Source organism: Phoenix dactylifera, chromosome 2 (genome assembly GCF_009389715.1).
Source record: "Phoenix dactylifera cultivar Barhee BC4 chromosome 2, palm_55x_up_171113_PBpolish2nd_filt_p, whole genome shotgun sequence".
In the NCBI taxonomy this organism is placed as follows: Eukaryota; Viridiplantae; Streptophyta; class Magnoliopsida; order Arecales; family Arecaceae; genus Phoenix; species Phoenix dactylifera.
In genome coordinates this window covers 13,737,688-13,761,106 of record NC_052393.1, presented here as the reverse complement: position 1 = coordinate 13,761,106, position 23,419 = coordinate 13,737,688, and the positions used below count along the sequence as shown (strand labels likewise).

Below are 23,419 nucleotides of genomic sequence, written 5' to 3'. Positions count from 1 at the left end.
TTTGACTGCAGGCCTAATGCTGTTGTCATGTTGGCTGGATTGCTTGATCCAATCATGCCCTAATATTCATGATTAAATTGAGATGCAAGATACTTTCATTATAATATAGCTAGAAGCAAAATTTAGTAAAGATGCAGAAAAGAAGTTGATGAAGTTATATAAGAAAAGCTGTTAATGTGCATTGTTACTAATATTGTGTCAACAATAATATCATATAATCTTCATGAGCCTTTATCTATTTGGAGTATTGGGAGAGAGCGTAGCCCATCTGCGTCTATCAAAAAAAAAAAAAAAAAAATCGCTAATCAAATGATCTCAAAGTATGCTTTCTAAATTTTATAAGATAAATGGACGGCGTAAGTTTAAATTTGAGCCTGGCATGAGCTTGGATGCGCCCAAAGGCTAGCGAATCCCGTTTCATAAGCCCATTATTTTTGCTCGGCCCGGGCCCACCACTTACACCGCTTTTTGCGTGCCGGTATATGATTCACGCGCAGTGTATCGGCGTGAGCGCTTTTGCCCCTCCTCCCCCTCTCTCTTCCGGCACCTAGGGATTCTCTTCGGTATCGGCGTCACTTTTCCGTATCGCCGCCGGATTCGACCCCCATCTCGCACGATGAAGAGAGGATTCAAGCGCCCTCTCCTCTCCGACTCCGCTCCCGACTCCGTCGTACGTCTCTCTCCCCTCTGGACTTCTGCTCCCTTCTCTCTCTTCCATGGACCTGGAAACCCTAGCTTTCCTCCGTTGCTGTTCCATTGGTGTTGTGTTCGCCGAGGCCTGACGCCGTGTGGCAATGGGATTCTGGTGCCTTGGGGAACCTCTCCTAGATGTTTCAATTTAGGCTTTTGGGCCAAAATTCAGTTGCTTTAGAATTCTGATTGCTTTAGAACAATAACATTATGATGTTTGTTAATTCGGGAGGACGACATACTTTGTTTTGGCGGTGAACAAAGACTGTTTTATTTTCGTATAACGATTTCTTTTTTTATCTTTTATGGTTCAATATAGAGTTCCAAGAAAAGAAAATTTTATGTTTGAGGAAGCTTTTATTTTCTGAATTCAATATTTTCTCTCAAATGGTCGATTTGTCTTGAGTTTTCTTTGTTTTATAACATCATCGAAGCAGCCGTATTAAAAAAAATCAGAGAAGTTGGAATATATTTTTGAAGCCTATGCCTATGCCCTTCTTTATGTTAATATAAATTGATGCTCTTATTTAGAGAAGTTGATACTTCACAGGCACTGTTTGAACTGCATGAATTACTGATTTGTTCATCAGATCTACAGTTTTCCATAACTTTTCCATAACTTTTCCTTATCTGTCTTACAGAGGCAATAATTAGATTTCGATGCTTGCAGTAGATACACCATGCTGCTGATTGAGTTATGTTGTAAATCTTATATTTGAGGACATTTTCATTCTCTAAATTCATCATATCTTTTCAAGTGCGCGACTGTCGAACTTTTTCATTGATTTATAACATCATAGAAGATGTTGTATTGAAAAAAATGCTTACTCTAAAGAGAAGTTGGAAGTATTTTTGAAGTCTATGCATATGCCCTTCTTTGTGTAATACAAATATATAAATGCTTTGAAGCTCCTTTTATTTATAAATTATACACAACTTAATTTGGTTAATATCTACTTGGCTCTTATTGGTACTTTGAAGGCATTATGATTGAATTTTATGATTTTCTGATACTTCTTAATCAGATTACTTTCCATAACTTGCTATTCTTTTCAGTGGTGAAAATTAGATTTTTTTATGCATACGTTATATAATTCATACTGGTGATTTGCTACTATTGTCATGAAAGGATTGCTTTTCCTGACTGTGGAGCATTTTTTTCTTTCCGAATAATTTTTATGTGCTTTTGGGTTTGCTTGTGAAGCATTTTTCTTTTCATTTTCTTAAAATGATGCAGCTACCAAGTAAAAGAGTAATGGACGCACCCTCTTTTGATGTTCACAGGGTGGAGTCTTCCCATCAGCATCTGATGGCAGGACCACCATTAGATATTCAACGGGCACTATTGGCTAGCCAGCATGTGAGGGCTCTTAATACCCAGTTTGCCAGGTCGTTTTTCTTTTGTTTCTTTTTATTTTCTATGCTCATAGTTTATGTTTAGCTCTCTCCCTCTTTCATATACATGCCGTCATGCACATATATATGTATATATATTATAACATGTTATTCATCTTTTGGTCGTTACTTTGGCTCGACACCACTATATACAAGAAAGCATATTTTTTCACTTTTCAATCTGGTGTTTGGTTGTCTTTTGGTGTCATGTTTAAGGCAGTAATGGTAAAGCTGTCATCATTAATATGGCTTTGTCATTACTTATTTTGTGTTTCAAACATCAATATCATCTATTTCTACTATTTGCATATGACTGTGTTGTTTTTGCCTACAACATTTTCAGTAAACCAGTAAACATGTTTGTTTAATATCTGAGAATACAGGGGAAATTCTTTATGTAAGAATATCAAAAATGATGCAACACATTTGTGCCTTGGTGCCTACCTATACTCCTAGGCAGTTGCCCCCCCTGAAGGCTTTGAAAGGCCCAGTGTTAGGCTATTGGGTTGTCCAGGCATCTAGGAGGCTGTTTTTAAGAACCTTGTTGTTGTCCATGCTAGGAGATTTTTTCTTTGCTATTGCAAGGAGAGGACTTCTCGAAAGCAGGACTTTGTGCTTATCTTCTGTGAAAGCATGTTGTGGCTCTGTTTTTGTTACCATTGCATGTTTCATAGAACCATTTTAAATAGAGACCAGATCTTTCTTGATTAAGGAAAAATAAGATGTGAGAGGTCTGATTTAGAGTAGAATTCTGATACATATATGACTACAGCATAAAGGAATTGGGGAGAGATTTTGCTCAGTAGAGGTGATAAATATTGCTTCATGGCAGTTTATGGAAAAATTTGGTTGTACTTTTGTCAACTTTATTGGTTTTAGCTTGGGAATTCACGATTAGTGTGTGTGGGTAGTGCTATTCATGTGTCATCTTGCATCAAGGAGCATTGCAGTCGTGGCTGGCCTGGGCGCGCATCCCGTGCACATGTGGCTCACATCACGACTGGCAAGGAGGGGCGCCCCTGTGTGCGAGGGGCTCGCATCCTGGGCAGCCTGGATGCATGTTCTGCGAGGAAGGGCCATGCCCACTTACATGCTGCTTACAATCGTTGCAACGGGCCGCCAACGCACGAACGGGTTGGTGGCATTGGTAGGCTTTGCCGGGAAGAGCAGTGCTGCACGTCCTGCACGAGCCTGTGGGCGTGTTTTTTGGCCATAAACAAATGACATCTGTTGTATGTAAAAGGCACATTGTATTTCTTCATCATGGGCAAAAGGAAAAACAAAGTTTAGTTCTTGTTGTTATATTTCCATTTGAATGTGCTTAATCATGCACAAAAGGGGAAAAATTCATGCTATTAACTTGGTTGTTATTCTGATAATTATATTGGGTACGTGGAGGTCTTTGGGCTAGTCATCAGGGACTTTGGAGGAAAAAGGTAATATTAGTATGGCTATGGCTTATATAAGACAAGTGTGCAGGAAGATGAACTGTTAAATTGATCAACTTTAGTGACACATTTGTGTTTAAATATACAAATAGTCGTTGAATTGATTCCATATGATCAAAGTTTTGATATCTGTATTGCATTTCTTTGCCTTCTTTGAGAATTGATGGTCATATCTATATCTGAAAGCAATATATATAAGCTGAAAGCAATATGTATAAGCTGAAAGCAATTATTCAATTTTGCTACTCTTTTATGCCTTTTTTTGGTGACATTATGGAAACTGTGTAATCCTAAAAGTCTTCTTTTTGGGGACTAGTCATATCATTTATTGAATAGAATTCAGTTCTTAAATATTGTTATTTATGTTTAATTGAGCCATAATGATGCCTGGTGTTGTGGGCCTATAAATACATACATATGTACATAAAACAGAGAGATGGGTGTGTGTGTATCTATATTTGTCTGTCTGTATCTTGTAACTTTGTTCTTTCAGAGCTTCTTTGAAATTTATTGAATCTTTTTATTCAATGTGAGCAGCTGGATACAGTTACAGTTGCAAAATCATCCAGATGAGCTTTGGGAAGATGGTGTTAAAGACTATTTATCTCATGCATCACACATCATGGTAAGCTCCTTATCATACAATTGCACTTAACATGACATGCATATTGTGATATGTTGACAATTGTAAAAATGCTTTACCATATAGCTGTCTAAAATGGTATTTATGTTGATATCTTGTGCCTAGATTACAAGGGTCTCTCTTTCTTACAATATCCACGTATAGAGTCAGATGATGATCACTTGTTAAGCCTTAATACACCAATTTGGTTCATCAGCATAATTGCTATAATGGCATCAACTCTCATCCATTTTCTGTTTTATCTCAGCAACTATTCTTATATCTTTCTATACCTCTATATCAAAAGTTTATTATGTCTTTTCCTTCTCCAGTAAAACTAAATTTGGTCTTGGATTTTTGTGCGATGTGAGCGAACCTTTTAAATACATTTTTCGCACCAGTGTAATTCTCACATATTTTTTTAATATATTGATCGGGAACCCTACTTTATTAGTCTTGCCCCATCTCAGCATTCTAATCTTTAAGGTACTTATTTAAAATCCATGTGGTATTCCTGCCACTTAACTAATTGATCCAGATAAGCTAGTCAAATAGTCAACCAATCTATATTTCGTGTGAAATAAGCTATATTGGCATTCATTATATGCTAAGTAGTTGGAGGCGCCCCTCATGAACCCTTCCCTAATTCCATCCACTTCGTCATTCTTTTGTATCATCTACCAAAGTTAAGCAAATTCTCATATTAGGTTATCTGCTGGTCATTTGGTTGATCTGGAATATTTTCTATATGTAAATCATGTAATCACACTATTTTTCTTTGTTTCAATTTGATTCATGCCATAATTTGTTCTTAGCAAATGACACCATTAATTTTACTTCTTTCAATTAGATTTAGGTCTAAAAGATTACTATTAAACTATAAGATCCCCTTCTGAATTCTTCATTTGATTTGAATATTACGAGTTTGATTTATGAGTCACTCTTTCCATTTACATTGTGTTATAAACTCTATTTGCTCTGTAATGTGAACTACGGTCCTCAACATCTTTAGGTTATCCTCATTGACCGAAGCGACATTATTTATGCCATAATTGTGTTATTATTTATGTTATTATATATGTTTTTATACAGTTGCAGCTATTGGTAGTAGGGAATATTTCTTATTTTGAATCATTATATAGACTTGTAAGGATCACTACCAGCATATCACTACTAGAATTTGTTTTTTGTTGTTGTAATTGCGTTTGTACTAATAGTGCTGTTGGTATAAACGTATGAAAAGGTAACTAAAATTTATATCATTTATTGATGTAAGAATATTAAGGACTTTAGTGATACCTTAATCTTCTAGTGCAATGGTTTTGAAACTCCATTATGTCTAGGGATTACTTGTATGAAACCTTATTGTTTCTACTGTGAGGTGTAGTCCTTTTGTGCAATGCACATTACGAGAAATTGTAAAAGGAGAGTAGGCAATGAGTAAAATGCCAATTACGAAGATTGACAATTTATGTATGGTAATCAGATATTAAATTATATTAAAGCTGATTTATGTTTGACAAGCATAGAATGAATAATTGTGCATCTTAGCAAAATTTTAAGCCGCGGTTTCTGTATTCATATTGGTACCCAACTGATCCTTCATATACCAAGTGTCAGTGTAGTACGTCCCTTGTTGTTGACACTCGATATAGTGGTGAAAATTGCACCTAGGCACAAGGCATAAGTGAAGCCGACCCCAAGTGCCTTGCCTGGAGTGAGGAGATGCCCGTTTAGAGAGGTGCATGGAAATCCTATGGGCATGTGCTTCATTGAGGCTCTAAGATGCAAAAAAAGTGTGATTGTCTTAAATAAATCTTCATCTCTTGATTAGACGTGCAGAAATGAATCTTAGCCATTGATCATAGCTCCACAGTTAATAAGCTGAGAGAAAAGTAATTGAGTGGCTGATTCCGTAAGGGAAAATGGGGGAAGAGGAACTTCAAGGAGTTTAATGGAGCTCTAGGGTGTGGTGTAGTGGGTTTCTGCTCTCTCCTGTATGGGAACATCAAGCCATCAACCAGTGCACCTTGAGCCTTTGACAACTTTGCTTGGTATGGGAGATTCCATGTTGGTATGTTACATTATAGGGGTGGTAATTTTTGACCAAGCCTGGACTCAACCTGTCTCACCTGGACCTTTTGGGTTCGGGGTTGGGCATGGATCAGTCATTCTTGAGCTACCAGTGTGGGTCAGTTTAGATTCGGATTAGGGCCCCTCAACACGCCTGGTTGGGGGGATATGTTATGTTATTTTAATATTTTATGCATTTATATTTATCTCTCTTTAACTGATGGATTTGTGGGGTGAACGTGAGCCATTGTCTCAATGATTTATATTGTTATTTTATTTACTTTGTTATGTCATGTGATTTAATCAAAAAACTACAACAAAATAGGCTGCCCATTAAAATATGGAACTCAAAATTAGATAGGCTTGGGCCGAGTAAAACAGGTTAGCAGGTTGGCAGTTTGGGCATTCTTGAACGGCCTGTGTGTTGGGCTGGGTTTGTGTCAGGCCCTACAGGCTTTGATATGTGATCTCAACCCGACCCAAACCCGACTTGACCGTTGCCACCCATAATAGTATGCCTGCACCTGTTGGTGCAGTCGGTACATAAAATACTGCTTTTGAGCAAATGGAGATGTAGTTCCCAAAGAATAAAGGCGATTAGTTAATTAATTACCTTGAATAATGACAATCTGTTGTCGAAGTTAGGAAGTTGGTTTCATGCATTTGCTTTGTATAGTAGAGATGAAATTGTGGTTTTCTTTCCCACCTTTCCTCTCAGAACCAGCTATAACTCCATAAAGGCATATTTTCTTTAAATTTGTGTAAAGTAGGCTATAAAACTTTTATATATGGTATAGGAATTCTTAAGTGACCATGATTTTTTTATGGGAATGGCTTTAGTGCTTCCATTGCTTAATTAATTTAGTTGTACCTTGTGCTGTAACATATGTTGTGCCTGCCATTAGATTTGATGATTGGTGATGTTCATTAACTTCTACATACTTCCACATATACATGCACTAGTTCACAACCATAGATGTATGTAAATCTTTTCTCTGTGTTATTGGAAAACCATATATTTGATTGTTTGTAGATAGGTAATATGCCTATAAGACATCTGAATTTCTGTTTATACATAGTTAAAATATTTTAGACCATGATGAATAATATGGATTATTAATGATATTTTAGATCATGATGAATAATATGGATTATTAATTTGGCTACCCATCATACAATTTCACTTCAAGGCATAATTACTAATTAAGTTGGTTATTCTTTGTGAACATTGAAGCTATTCCCTATGCAGAGTCTAAAGGAAGTTTTGATGATGTGGGATTGGTTGAAATTTTCGATCACTTGGTCTGGTATTTAAAGTTTGCTGAAAAATTATACAGGCAAGCTTTCAATAATATCAGCAATGTAACTTGAAGTTAATTCCCTTTTAATACATTTCTTGCACATTTATTGATAACAAGCATGTTTTTGTAATTTTATATAATTGAGAAATTTCAGAAGGCGGAAACTGTAGAGACATAAGATTTTTTTCCTCCTAAGCTGAGGTGTAATGTTTCGATGTCTGTGGAAAAACAAACACTGTATGTCTTCCATATTACATGTAAATCTTACAAGGGCCCTTTTGGAATGCTGTATTTCCACCTGTTTGCAGGTTGAGCTGCACTTGGGTCTAGCCCTTTTGGTGTGAGCATCTCAAATGATGCAATAATTCACGATGCAAAGAAGACTGGATTGCAGCTTAGGCCTGAGCTGCAGCAACTTGACCCGTGGCCGAAATGATTGTGGGATGATCTGCAGCAGCTGGAGCATACCGAATCAATTTGAGTCACCCGCTCTACCTGAAACCTCCTACTCCACTTGAAACCTCACCCCATCCATCCATGAGAGAGAAGGGAGCGCGGCTTACTGATTGAGATCTCTTCCTCATCCATGCAGTGCCTGCCCCCCTCGTCCCCACCTTCCTCTTCTCCATGCCATCACTCTCCTTTCATCCCAACCTCTTCACCCCTTTTCCTTTGGTTCCTCACTGTCTCCTGCTAAACCCCTCACAGCTGGCTAGATCTCTGTTGCGATCTCCCTTCCTGATTCCTTTCCTGCCAGAATTAGCGCCCTTCGGACAAATCCCCAGTCTGTCTAGTACCTCGATTGTGGAGGATGTGCCCCACCTGCCTCGCATCTCTCCCAAAGCCAGCTGCCTGGCTGATCACACAGAGAGAGGATTAACAGATCATCAACCTGGTGGTCCACTCTCTGTCCCCCTTGGTCACCAGGCCAGAACTTTTTCTCTTTTTTTTGCCTGATTTTTCTTTTCTTTGGTTAAGGATTTCATATTGACAATGCATAGAGTTTCTTTTGCATTTTGCTTTCTTATCATACCTCTGATCTGCATTTTCCTCAATCTTCCTATTCTCTTCTCTCTTTTTTTCTCAGTTTTTTCTTCTCATTGTTTGGGTAAAGTTCATTTTTTCCACGAACCCTATAGTTACTCTATTAGTGAATTATGATACTCCTTGAGCTAATTGTTGGTTTTGTCAGATTATTTGCTAAAATCCAGTCTTGTAGTTTTATTTCTATTCTTTGTCACTAGTTGCTGCAATCTTGTTCTTTGGCGATTATTGTTCCATACTGCTTTTAAAAATTGTTGTTAAGTTCTTGACTGAAGAACTTGAGAGTTGAGACATTCTCATTTCATGTCCAACAGCTCTTTGGACAACATACAGATGCCTCTATTAGAGATTATTATTATTTTTAATTGTTCGAACTTTGAACTTGAAAGGACTAACTTTTTAGTTGAAACTTCCTTGCAAACTGTATTTTTATAATTCTGATTTTCATTTTTAAGTTTCAGTAACACTTATTATTGGATGAATAATCTCAAATTTGCAGCAAGTTTAGTAAATATAAAATTATCATTGCACAATCATATTAAAATAAATTAATTAAGTGCACAAAGAATATTTTGTAGTAATCCAGAATGCAGGTAAGCTCACCACCTCATTTGTAGGCTAACTGCATCTCCTGTGATTTCATGTAATTAAATGGTTTCCTTCAACTTACAATATCTCCAGCTACAGCCTTTCAAACAGAGTAGATTCAACAACGTGTTGAATTACATGCAATTCCCGCTGCTTGCAATTTGAGCTGCAGTGCATTTTCAGATGCAAGGTTCTGAAAAGCCCCAAAAGTGAGAGCTTGGCTAATTCTTGTCAGGCAGGCCTGGATGTTTGCGTGTAGAATATGAAATGCTAGAATCTTCAAAAAAGAAGTAGAGTATTAATCATCATAAAAGATCTGACTGACATATAAGATCTAAATCATATGGTTCATTCCTGTTCCAACTCATGGTGAAGTTGGCATAGATTCATTTGCTGAACCTTTTCCTTATATATTGAGAGATGGAGCAGTATGATATTGGTGTATGCTGGGTCACGTTCTCCCGAACATTAGAATGTGAACACAGTTGTTCCTTGTTTACATCATTTATTTTTAAAATTTCAGGAGAAGTTCAAGGATGTCGTGGATTGGCTTAGGGCGAGTGCTGGAAAATCAGGAAGTACATCAACTGCAGTTTTTTCTAGTGATCAGAGAGACTCAGCAGCGGTACCAGAGAATGATAAACCCAATTCACACCATGATAAATACAATGGGTTTGCAAAACAAGATTCATCAGCTAGCTTTTCAAGTTTGCAGAATTCGAGTTCTCGGAGTTTGGGTCTATTTTCTTTTAGTCAATTGCCAGCTTCTACATGTATGTTTTGGTACTTCTAGTTGCTGACAGACTTGGTACAATTTTTAAATGGTGTTTTATGCTTTCTTATATGATTCTTACCAATACACAACTACCTGCAGGTTCTCCAAGTAGTCAAAAGAATTTGGTGGTTGTATCAGAGAACAGTAAACCCACAGTATGCTCTGACATAAACAATGGGATCACGAAACAGGCTGCAGGGACGAGCTTTTCAAGCTTTCAGAGCTCGGGTTCACAAAGCTCTGGTCTATTTTCTTTTAGTCAAACATCAACTTTTCCTGGTAGGTCACTGTCTTTGTAATTGTATACTGGAGGCATGGTTTTTGGATAGCTTGGGTGCATGGATAGTACTGGCTGCATGCTGTATCTATATTTGATACATGTCAGATATGTATACTTGCTAGGGACAGCTAGGATACGCCTTGGATACTTATTTCAATTTTTTTCTAAAACTAAAAAAAGGCTCCAGGTACTTGTTGGATACATTTGGTGATGAGGGAAGAAGTTTATCTTTTTTTTAATGATCTTTCATGAATGTTAACAAGAATATGGGCATGGTGGATGGTGATTTTATATAGAGTATAAACTATAATAGTTATGCTGTTGATGATATTATATGGGGTGGTATAAACTATGTTCTATGGATTTAAGTAGTACTAAATGATGCAGTTTGTGGATGTTGGCATTATTGTATGAAGCATGGAGTTACTTGTAATGCTTTATGGGTGCTTTATTACGTATATGTAAAATTATATTTATTTATTACTGTATCACAGCTGTATCATTTACATATTGGTATATCTACAAGGTGTCTTGCCATATCCATGCTTCACAGATGGTACTTTGGTCCTGTTTGTGCACACTTGCATATTTTTAAAACTGTTTTTGTAATACTTAATGGTTCTGTACTAATTTTTTTGGATTATCATAAAGCAAAGTGGATATCTGAGATTAAGAGTATCAGAAACAAAAAATACTTATTCATGGCATGTCAGACTGACAAATGTAGGTGTCTTAAAAGAAATTACATGCATATTTGACTGCTGAGGTAGCTTGTAGACCTGATTGTGCCACATCCTTCATGTTAGACTTCAATTGTTGTTGTTGTTGTTGTATGCTTTTCTTGGGGGTTAGAGAGTTATAGTTCTTATCTGTTGTTTTTGTCAGGAAGTCAAAGTTTTGCTACCCCAAAAGTTGAAGCTTCAGGTGATATAGATGAAGGTAAGAAATGGGAAGACTATGTTCTTAGGATAACTATGTATAATTGGTGCTTTTGATTATCATGAGGCTTGTCTCTAGCTGGTTGTTTCAATGGTTCAGTTCTCCATTTTATATTGAGGAGGTCTGATTTTGAATCCTGCAATGGGTTGATTGGGGTTTTGTTGTTTAAACAACAAATGGAGAGTCATATCTATGGTATTGTTTATTTTTGAATATTATGTGGTACATCGAATTTTCCTTCCATCATATGAGTAAAATGTTAAATTGTTTTAGTTCTATGTTCATGGTACACGATTTCCTTGTAGACTCCAGTTCGATTTTTGCTGCATGCATTGTCTGGAAAGTTTTGTAGCCAAAGAGATATCTAAAGTTGTATTTTTTGCTACATTTAATTTGTAAGCCCCACTTCTATCTAGTGAAACTCAAAGAAATCCATAATTTGCACTTTTGCAGTATCGGACTATACCACCCCATACATGTCATATTGTAATGTACTGATAGCAAATTGATGGTACTCGAGTGTCGATACTACGAACCAAACGATATCAACACTATACCAGACCAGCATGATACTGGTATGGGTTCCGAAACCAGTACTGCAAATCATGGTTCCATCCCCAGTTAGATGCCTGAATTGTATAGCAGTAAAGAGTTCAAGGAATCATTTAAGCATTGCCTGATTACAGGGAATCCAATATATGTTTGCTTTCATAAATTGAGTAGGTCCTACGCAATCTTATCTGTTTGAAGAACAAAAAGGGTAGCGCAATCATTGTGAAGTGCTTTATCAAACTCTGTGAAGATTATTATATTTCTTGCAGCGACAAACAGGATGTTTAGCAGAATTGATCTTTTCTACATCAAGTCATGGTTATTGAATAACTAGTTTTCAAGAAAATGGCTTAGGTGAGATGAGTATCATGCATTATGCGAATATGAAGTTTGGGGATCACTACCAACTTATAAATTAAAGAGGGTTTCAGTTTCACAGTTTGGTAACAAATATGTTTTTAGTATATTTGAGATAAAATGTGGAGACAGGTTCTTTCATGTTAATAGTTTTGTCATTCTCCTGCATGGGTAAGCTAGTGCTTTTTACAAGGAACACTGTTCTCCTGAAATTACTAACACCTCATGAAGCATCTCCTCCGTTAAGGTCGTAGCGGTGACGTGAGGGTTCATATTTCATGTTAAGAACCTTTGAAGCAGAGACACTAGATCTTTCAGGCAAACTTTATTTTCTTAGATGATAACCAAAGCTTCCTTCTCTTTTTGTGAGAAGCAATCCATCCACTGATTTTACTTTAAGTCTTGGACGATTGCTTTATTACCGAGTGCTAGAGACATTAACCTCAAAATAACCTTTTATGAAACTCTGATTCTGAAGGATACAAAAGCTACTTTTCAAATGGCTTAAAGAGCTTGTTGGTTGTGGGTTTTTTAGTTGCTGTTGTCTGTAGTTCCTTTCTTTGATTATAGAGTTGCATGCTGTCAATTTTTCCAACAATTTCAATTTATATTCTCGAATTAGTATCTATTCTATGTCATATTGACCTGATAAATAGGGGAAAAATGCAAAGAAAACATTTTTTTTTGTTATTTTCCTTTTAAATTGTTGGATCAATTTATTGATTGTATAGTTCCATTTTGGAAAATATGGACATATTTCATATATATTGAAACTGAAATTTGTTTTTTTAAAACAATCTCTTTACTCCATTATTAGTTGTCATTTGGAATCTCTTTGCACACAATCTTTGGCAGAATTACTTTTGATCTGGAGAACTTGCGTAATTTTGTTTTTGAACATGTTTTGTGCCAATGCTGGTCATAACTGTTCTTCTAACTTTAAGATTCCAAATTGGGGAAGCAGTTATCTATACTGTACCAAACATCAAGTTCAACTGTTCTAACTTCTAATCTATTTATGCATGCTAGTTTGTTTTCTGCTAAATAATGTGAGTATTCCTTGTTTACTAATGTAAATATAGACTCATGAAGCATAATTTTTACAATTTAATTTTTCTTATTGTGGATGAGTAGAAAATGATCTGGAGCAGCCAAGCAGTCCGTCCTTGAAAAAAACTGAAGAGAAGGGAGTTGTTGTTGTCCATGAAGCCAAATGCAAGGTTTATGTAAAGGTATTCATCTTGCTATCCGTAATCATCTTCTAGTGCTGTATTACTTTACTAGCTTGGATTCATGCACTTGCAGTATTGTAATTTTACATTGTTTTATATAGGGGCTCTTTAATTGCTTGAGACCGAGCAAGGTGCAAATTAATTTGCTGCAAGTGACTTTAGGCAGGCATTTGTAGGTGTGTTTGTCTGCAATTCACTTCACTTGAGCAATGACTGGCAACTTGTGGTCGTTCTGTTGCTAAACCACTCACCAAGAAATTTGGTTGAGTGCACTTGCAGCTAGTGGTTGCAGCATATCTGCGGACTGAATTGCACCTGCTTCTCATCATGAGGGTTCCCCTTTCATCCTCTCGAGGAACATACCTTTATTAATATAATATCATTGTAGTTATTGAAACCAGACTGGGTCAGCCGGTCGGACAAGAAAACCAGGGAACCGGTTGTCCGGTGTGGTTTCATGTTGGGACTGTTTTTTGCAATTGACCCGTCAAGAACCAGCTTGGACCAGCTGGTTTTTGTGAAACCTGGTAAACAGGGCAGATACACCTGGGTCAACCACACTGTTTTTAATTAAAAAACTTCAAGGGTTGATTGGGATTCGAACCGTTGTTCCCTCACACGCTCAAACAACTCCCAACCACAAAGACGGTAGTCGCTATGGTGCTATTGTGATGATTTTTCATTATATGCTGCAGAAGATATTATTGTCTATATTTTCTGTATATGATACAGAAAATATTGTGTATGTGATATTTATTATGTACAGGTTATAAAATTTAGATAGTCAATTCTTTTCATAAAATTATAATTTCTCCCATTATGGAAAACTAATATTTATAATAATTGAAAATATATTATAACAATGAAATATCAGTAAATTCTATATGTTTTTTCATATTATATTTATATTTTATAAAATTAAATAACTTTGGATTATTTCCTATTTATATCACAATTAAAGAGTAATATAGAATGTAGATATTTGTGATTTAGTTAGTATTCAAAACAAGAAACATATCAATAATTATAAAATATTTAATATAAACCTGGTCCGACCAACTAGTGACCTGGAACCCTCACCTGATTGAACTATGATCCAGGCTTAATAATTATGAATTTGATAATATTTATCCTTATATTATTATTTAAAAATTGACCATCTTATTAATACAGTATTGTTATAGTAAATTATTAATACCCTTTTATGTAATGCAACTGAAATAGTACTATAAAGTTTATGATATAATAAAATAATAAAATATAGCATAAGAAATATGATATATAAATATGCTGATATTATTATATGACATTATTATCTTATCAACAATCCTGTGATATTATTAGCATAAACTTATTGTTATATTACAGTGATACTTTATTTTATGGCATTATATATTATATTATAAAATAGATAATAATTTATTGACATATTATATCATATTATCATGTTACTAATATCATTATAGTTTTTATTACTATCGTATATTCATAACATAAGAAATAATAAAGCGACCATATTTAATTAATATATAAAATATATTAACAGAATATGATAATAAGTATTGTATTATAGTAATACAATTATATGCTATGTTGATAACATTATGTATGATATAATAATAACTTAGACATTTGATAAATATAATAATATCATGTACAGAGTAGATATATATCAATGTATTTTATTACTGTATTATAGTATTGCTAAAAATATGATATATACTATAATAATGTGTTCTGTAATAATATGGTTATAGTAATGACATGCAGAGTAAATTGTTGATCACAACTGTAATAAAATTAAGTAAATTGTTGGTCACGGCTGTAATAAAATTAACAGTTCACAGTTTCTAAAGGGAGTAAATTTACCAGGTCAATTGTTTTGGTTGCGAAAAACCTCTATATAAGACAACCAAACAGCAATTGCACTTGCTGTCCATAGTTTCAGGCATCAAAAACAGAAAACAGTAATTCTTGTGAGTTGAGACTGCAGTTGTAGACAGACCCCTGCAAGTTCTGTTGCAGGCAAGTGAAATTAAAGGCACCAAAACAGTTTCATAGTTGTATCCTCAAGAAGGTATACAAGGAGATCTTTAAGTCGTTTATACATTGAATTTTTCCTCTTGTTGATTAACATGAGAAAATTACCATCCTTTTGTTGTTGAGTTGCCTACATAACGTCTTTCACTCAGGGTTTATCCAGTGAGTTGTATCGAGCTACTGGATTTCATCTATTCGGACCTCAGTACCTAATTCTAACATTGTTTATATTTTGATATTTTCAGCCAGACAATCCTGCAGAGAAGGGTTGGAAAGATATGGGCATGGGCCAGCTATCCATCAAATGCAAGGAAGCTGCCAAGAAAGCGACAAAAGAATCAAAGCCTACAATTGTCATCCGAAATGATGTATGTTCTTTAGTTTGATCCTTGTGGGTTTGTAAGTGATCATTAGTATCCTGATTTTATGGCTGAACTTTATGTAATATTTCTTTTAAATTCTGAAATTGGTCATGTATTAGATTTCTTATGTATAGAATTCCCATATTCAATGCAGAATAGAAAGATAAGATACAACAAATGACTTATAGCATTCTCTTACCAAGCAATAAAGGTATACGAACGGTTAACGTAGATAAATAAAATATTCAGTTTGTACGGATCAAATTGCTGCATCTAGTTGGAATAATATGATTTTTCAATCAAATGCATCAAGATCTCATAAATGATCGAAAGATTAAGGATCAATTATCTGGATTATAATCCCAGACTTTTTCTTTTTTCCTTCTTTCTATATTTAAGTCCAAAATCTATATATGCTTGACAACATTCAATGGTGCGTTGATCCCAATCTCCCTGTGAGTTGTGAGTGAATTATCCCAACTTTTCCGTGATTTTCATGAAAATGATAAGTAATAATAAATCTGCATCAGTAGTTAATCCCGCTCTTCCTAAAATAAAATTAAAAGTTTATACCAACTTAATTTCGAAATTTTTTGAAAGAGTAGGTTTCCTAGTCCTCAAGAAGTTGTGAAGCAACTACTTTTAAAAAAAGTTCCCCTTTTACTATATAACAAGTAAAATCTCTCAAACTCTAAGTCCTTCAGCATCCATATGTCAGTTTGTATTAGATGAAATATACACTGATTAGATTGATGTGCATTTCCCAACTAGTTAAAATTTTATAAGTTGTATGTGACCTGTAATCTCAAAAAGAAAATGTGGTAAGTGACATGATAATTTTATAATTAAGCACTTGCTTTTATTTATCGAACTTTATATATATTGGATCACGAGATACCAATTCGATGGCATCACATGGATCATGTGGTTATAGGCATTTATAAAAGGTTCATAGGGATTAATCTACTTTATGCAACCATCAATCCTGTACCTTTCTTAATTTTAGTTTTTTATTAGCTTTTTATCAGGTAATCCCTATTTATTGAGTACTTACATGACATCTGCTGGGATCTAGGGAGTACTCAAGCTTCTCACAGTCCTGCTAGTATATGAGCTTCCCATGGGACTAGAATACATGAACAAAACCTGGAATTTGTTGGTATTCTCTAAATGAATTTGTCTCATTAGAAAAATTAATAAGCATTTGGATCCAGAACATAAGAACTATATAGGAGTTGATGTGTTATGATGCCTTAACTGCTGAAAAGACATAATCCTAGTAATTCCCACCACACAAGTTAATACTAGATAGAACTTTAAAACCTAGTTCTACGGAATAGGTGGCTTGGAACTATTCTTCGAATTAGTCAGCGAAATTTTTAGAATGTTATTGTTAAAATCTTGATCCAATTCAACCTTGCGTATGGCTCTTATTTTTGAGACTTGTAGGTGCATTATTCTTAATATTCTGCTTTGAGGACCGTCTGTTCAATTTTTGTTTTTCGTGATTGGGCTTTCTTGACTGCAACTTGTAAGCTACTGGTGTCAACTAACGACTACTGTATGATATAAGCCCAATAAAGTTTCAGTTCTACTGGGCCAGTAGGGGCCTTCTGTGCCGCTCTATTTGCCATATTTTTTTCTTTCTTGAGCTTAAATTTTTCTCTCTTTTTTTTGCAGGTTGGTAAAATCTTGCTTAATGCTTTGATATATCCAGGCATAAAGCTGAACATTCAAAAGAACACGATTGCCTCGATATTTCATATTTTGGTAACTTATCTTGAGATCTAGAATTATAATTTCATTGTCGCTTCATATGAGCATGTCGATTTATAGATATTATATCCTTTTTAAGTATGTATTTAGGCATAGGAACCATTGCTTAGTGCAATGATCAAAGGCTCGGGTTGGCAAGTGCAATGGCGTGGGTTCGAGTCTTGGGGCAGCCACTTTGTGCAAAAATATGCCAGGCTTATCCCTAGTTTGGCCCTCCTAGGACCTCGAATTGCTGAGACCATAGCCGGGTAATGGCCCAAGTATGTGTTTACGCATGGCAATGGGGTGGAAAAACTTGGTTTCAGGGCAAGTGATTAACCCAAGCATCTTGTTTTGTGAGCCATCTGAAGAATAAACCATGTTTTAGTTTTGATTTGATAGTCCATATAAGTATTAATTAGATCATTGCTGAATGAGTTTTTTTGTTTTAAAGAGTTGATGAATTGAACTAAAAATTTTGAATCAATAACTTGGAACAAATTTAATCACTAGAACCTGTAGATTACATGCAAGATTTGGAAACCATTTGGCTGGGATCTTGGCAATTCAGTAAATATCCTCTCTGCACCGTATTGGATTAGGCCCAGGACTTGTTGAAACTTTTTAAGCTTTATGAAACTAGGCATTTGCGGTATCTTAATCAACCTGACCATTCCAGTGACAATGCTATGACATAAAACGTGTCATGATTTTGACCCAAACTTAACATGCATAGTATGCAGGTCAAAAATCCTTTCCTGAAGCCAACTTAAACTGAAATTTAGATGACACAATCTGGCCCAAATATGGTCAGAGCAAATATTTATTAGTCTCTAGTCAGCATTATGTGATGGTAAGTGTTGCATTTCAGGGTTCTGGGCAGCCCAACTGTACTGAAGCTGGCAATACTGATGTCGTGGCCCGTACATACTTATTAAGGATGAAGAATGAAGAAGAGACCACAAAGCTGGCTGCAGCAATTAAAGATTATGCCCCATCTGTTTGAGTATATCTGACCGAATTACATCATCGAATTTTGCTATAATTGGTGTAATGTTGTAATCCTAAATCTTATTTGTGGAGTCAATCCTTGAACTGATTGGCGATATGTTGTTCTTGCAACAAATTTTGGGATACATCCAAGACAGCTTAGAAAAGTCTGCTGTTAAAAGCTTTGAAGTATTCAAAGAAACAATAATATTCCATCAAGAAGAAGTTGCTATATTTTTTGGTGGCAGACAAAAGGTCTTCAGGATTTTTCGAACAGAAGGTTCAGGATTGGATGCAGTGTTTGGTCCGAAAAACTAATTTTCTTTTCCTACCTCTTGCATGAAGAGTTTTATCCACTTCACCATTACTGTCATTATGCTCATGTCTGGACAGTCTTGTTCCTGCATCTCCATTCTTCTGGAGTAGGGGCTCCCAGTTTTGTTGGATTGCTCACCTCCTGTTTTCAACGTTTAATGGATTGCAGCTGATGACACCTTACAGAAACTTTTTCCCATGGGCATGAGCATTACCTCTGTGCGTCTTTGTGCATGTGTGCACACAGGTGATGCATTTTCAGAACAGATGATAGATTTATAGAGGTGCACATTCGACACTATGTCACCTTTGCATCATAGGCGTGCCCCACATTACACAGAAGAGATGTATGCGTGGTATCTGAGATGATTTGCAGTAATAGATTGACGTGATTCGCAGCACAGTTGTTGGTACTTACCTCCTAAGGGTTTGTGGCCAGGTTCAAATCCTGGTTATTGCTTGGAAAGAAAAATAATAATCAATACGCTTCATTTGACTTGTGTTGGCATTTTGGTAGACCATCTGCCATGGATGCTAATTCATGATTTATTGCGATCTTGCGTGCCTGCTTATGTATGCAAATTTGATCCTGCATGTTGTACTCGACGATTTGCATCCTTTGACTTGATCCTAGAAATTGGAGAAATTAGTTGTCGCGGACTTGTGGATGGGTCTTCTGCTGAATGTCCGCTGCATAAGTCTGTGAGAATATATATATATATATATATATATATATATATATATATATATATATATATATAGTTTGCTTTGCCATATGTTTCCTAGTTAAAGTATTGTTGGTGTGTACTTTATTTTTCCCTTCAGAAGATCAAAGTGTGTGATAGGACCCAGCTCTCCTTCACGTCTCAGATGAAGGAAAGGAGAAGTAGCAAGGGAAGAAAGGAAGGGATCTTTATTTTAATAGGCTTCGGAAGCTAGGAAAGATAGATACAGGCTCTACTTTTCTGGGTGAGAGCAACCCGATGCATGCAACTATAAAATACTCTACTTCGGGCGAGAGTAACCCCCAATGCAACTAAGAGACAAGAGATAATACTACACCCTCAGCTACCATCTCACCCCTTCATTTATTCCCCATGGGTGACCTCTTGATAACTGACGTGCGGAAAAGCCGGATGTCACTTCGGAGGACTGTTTCCCACTTCCGACGTCGTGGCCTCGTGCATGGCGTTCGTTCCCTCCTTCTCCTTCGCACCCGAACTGCAAGTGGCTGACCTCTTCTTTTCCTTTACCAGGCTCCCTGCGACTCCGGCGTCTTCGTGGGAAACGTGATCGATGGTCGCGAGATAACGTGGGTTCGGCCTCCGAACTCGTCGTGGTCTGTCGATCCCATCATCCCTCCCCCCTTCAGCCAAAGCCTTGTCCTCAAGGTTGGTTCTTGGGTACTGTTGCTTCAATTGTTGATATTCTTCCCAGGTAGCGTCTTCCCTCGGCAATGATCGCCATTGAACGAGAACTTCTTCGATGATCTTCCCTCCCTTTTTAACCCATCGATAGTCCCTGATGGTGGCTGGTTCCAGTGCGAATTGTCCGTCCTCTTGGATGAGTGGAGACCCTGAACAAGGAACTTGTCCCTCTCCTAGCTTCCGTTTGAGAAGTGATACATGAAATACCGGGTGAACTTTTGCATCCTCTGGTAAGGCTAGCCTATAAGCGACTGGCCCGACGCGCTGAATAATGCGATAGGGTCCGAAATATTTCTGAGCAAGCTTCTGGTGCACTCGTCGGAAGATCGTCTGTTGCCGATATGGTGGGAGTTTTAAAAACACCCATTCCCCTACTTCAAAAGTAACTTCCCTTCTGTTCTTGTCTGCTTGTTGCTTCATTCGTCCTTGAGCCTTCTCCAAGTTGCCTTTTAACTCCTTTATCAGTTGGTCCCGGCTAGCCAAAGTTTTATCAACTTCATCCACCGCTGTGAGCCCTTCCATGTACCGAACGATTGTTGGTGGGGCTCGTCCATATAATGCCTGAAAAGGTGTCATCCCGGCAGTGGAATGGAACGTAGTGTTATACCAGTACTCTGCCCAAGCCAAATTTTGCTCCCACGTCTTCGGAAACTGACTGCACAAACACCTAAGGTATTGTTCGACACATCTGTTAACCACCTCGGTTTGGCCGTCGGATTGAGGGTGGTACGCAGAGCTCATGCGAAGAGTGGTGCCTTGAAGCTTGAAGAATTCGTGCCAGAAATGACTTACGAATATCGGGTCTCGGTCGCTGACAATCGACCTTGGCATCCCATGCAGTCGAGCCACTTGGTTGACGAAGAGTGTTGCCACTTCTCTTGCAGTGTATGGATGGGATAAGGCTAAAAAATGGGCATATTTGGTGAGCCTGTCGACGATGACCAGGATGACATTCTTCCCTTTAGACCATGGTAATCCTTCAATGAAATCCATGGAAATGTCCTCCCACACCTGGGTCGGCACCGGCAATGGTTGGAGTAGTCCGGCCGGGACTTGAGTCTCATATTTATGCTGCTGGCAGACCACGCACTCGGCCACAAATTTTTGGATATCTTTCTTCATCGACTCCCAGTAAAAAGCCTGAGAAATCCGTTTGTAGGTTCTTAGCGTTCCTGAGTGTCCTCCAATTTTTGTATTATGGAATTCCTCCATCAACCTTGCTCCCAACAGCGAACTGGGAGGGATAACGACCCGATCTTTATAATATAGAATTCCTCCTCTGAACTAGTAGTTCTTCATGCGATCGGGTGTAGCTTCGAGTTGCTGAATTTTTTGCTGCAAATAGTGATCTTCCTGATTAGCAGTCCTTATCTCCTCCCAGATGTCGAATACGGGGCGACTGAGAGCATGAAGTGCACTCTCTTCGGGTAGTCGGGATAAAGCATCGGCAGCTGAATTATCCTTCCCTGGTTTGTACACTATTTCGTATTCGTAACCCAGCAGTTTGGTGACCCATTTCTGTTGCTCCGGTGTGCTTACTCGCTGCTCTAGGAAATGCCGTAGACTCTTCTGGTCGGTTCTTATCTGAAACTTCTTTCCCAGCAAGTAAGGATGCCACATCCGCACCGCTTCCATTATAGCCAACATCTCTTTAGCATAAGTCGACCATCCTTTCTTTGTTACACCCAAAGCCTTACTCATATAAGCAACTGGTTTCCCTCCTTGTGTTAACACAGCGCCAATGCCTTTGTCTGAAGCATCTGTTTCAACCACGAAGGTCTCTAAGAAGTTAGGAATGGCAAGCACAGGGGTGGTCATCATTGCTTGCTTAAGAAGATGGAATGCTTGCTCAGCCTGAGGGTTCCATTGAAACTGCCCTTTTCTTAGCAATGTCGTCAAGGGTGCCGCAATGACTCCATAGCTCTTAACAAATTTTCGGTAGTATCCAGTTAATCCCAGAAATCCCCTTAGTTCTGTCACGGTAGTGGGTCGCGGCCATTCCTTCATGGCTTGTATCTTGGTGGCATCAACCTGTACCCCAGCAGCGGATATAATATGACCAAGATACTCCACTTGTTGTTGTCCAAAGAGGCATTTTGAGGGTTGTAAATAGAAGCAATGGTCAGCCAAAATCCTTAGTGTGGTGCGGAGATGGGATATGTGAAGCTCCCAAGTAGGGCTGTATACCAGAATGTCATCAAAGAAGACCAAGATGAACTTACGCAGGTAACTCCTGAAGATGGAATTCATGGCTGCCTGAAATGTTGATGGGGCGTTACATAGTCCAAAGGGCATCACCAAGTACTCAAAATGCCCGTGGTGTGTGCGGAAAGCCGTTTTATGAACATCATCTGGATGAACTCTGAGTTGGTGGTATCCGGCCTTAAGATCCAGCTTAGAGAAATAGCAAGCTCCGTGCAATTCATCCAACATATCATCGACAGTGGGGATCGGAAACCTGTCTTTAATGGTGACCGCGTTGAGAGCCCTATAATCTGTGCAAAACCTCCATGTGCCGTCTTTTTTCTTTACCAGCAAGACAGGAGAGGAGAAAGGACTCTGACTCTCCTGGATAATCCCAGCCTCTAGCATCTCAGTTACTTGGCGCTCGATTTCATTCTTCTGGTAATATGCACATCTAGAGGGCCGAACGTTGATTGCCGAGGTTCCCTCTTGCAGCGGAATCCGATGGACATAAGGTCGCTCTGGAGGTAATCCTCTAGGTGCCTCAAAAAGTGAAGAGTACTCCTTTATCAACTGCTGGAGGTCGGTGGGCCATTCCATCTGCATTGTCGTTGGTTGATGCTCTTTGGTGCCTCGGACCATGATCGCAAAGAGTTGGCTACTCCCCTTGATCTCCTTCTGTATTTCCCGGAAGTCTACAGCTCGGGTGGGTCTCGCCGGTTGCCCGGATAGCCCACACGCTTGGCCGTTCCACCAGAATTTCATGGTCATGTGCTTCCAATCGCAGAGCACAGGTCCAAGTTTCTCCAGCCACTGTATGCCTAGAACGGCATCCAACCCCACCAGCGGCAATGTATAGAAGTCTACCAGGAATCGCTTCCCTTGCAGTTCCAGCTCCACCGACCGGAATATCTCTTGGCATTGTAGGACCTCTCCGTTAGCTACTCGGACTCCAAACTTGACGGTGGCGTCTACGGGCAGCTGAAGTAATTTGGCAACACGGTCACTCACGAAGTTGTGGGTGGATCCGCTGTCTATCAAGACTGTCAA

At 37.8% G+C, this 23,419-nt stretch overlaps 1 protein-coding gene across 3 annotated transcripts; it reads left to right on the top strand.

Annotated features, from left to right (window-relative positions):
* The first annotated feature begins 501 nt into the window (after positions 1-501).
* On the top strand, positions 502-18,751 carry LOC103716852. 3 transcript variants are annotated; one of them, XM_008805030.4, is made up of 10 exons: positions 502-670; positions 1,928-2,079; positions 4,071-4,158; positions 9,685-9,934; positions 10,036-10,215; positions 11,102-11,155; positions 13,199-13,296; positions 15,582-15,704; positions 17,379-17,468; positions 18,325-18,751. In XM_008805030.4, the coding sequence occupies exons 1-10, from the start codon at positions 617-619 to the stop codon at positions 18,457-18,459; spliced, it is 1,224 nt and encodes a 407-aa protein (XP_008803252.1). In that variant the 5' UTR covers positions 502-616; the 3' UTR covers positions 18,460-18,751. The 3 variants fall into 3 exon arrangements, with proteins under 3 accessions (XP_008803252.1, XP_008803254.1, XP_038978634.1); XM_008805032.4 differs by having other exon boundaries at positions 514-670; positions 1,975-2,079; positions 18,325-18,677; XM_039122706.1 differs by lacking the exon at positions 502-670 and adding an exon at positions 692-805 and having other exon boundaries at positions 1,975-2,079; positions 18,325-18,677.
* The last annotated feature ends 4,668 nt before the right edge of the window (positions 18,752-23,419 follow it).

Bases quoted from the DNA above. Each gene is read 5' to 3' on its own strand.
- LOC103716852 (XM_008805030.4), top strand. From the start codon at position 617: ATGAAGAGAGGATTCAAGCGCCCTCTCCTCTCCGACTCCGCTCCCGAC. The intron at 4,159-9,684 runs GTAAGCTCCTTA...TTAAAATTTCAG, and splicing joins CTCATGCATCACACATCATG to GAGAAGTTCAAGGATGTCGT. The intron at 17,469-18,324 runs GTAACTTATCTT...GTTGCATTTCAG, and splicing joins CCTCGATATTTCATATTTTG to GGTTCTGGGCAGCCCAACTG.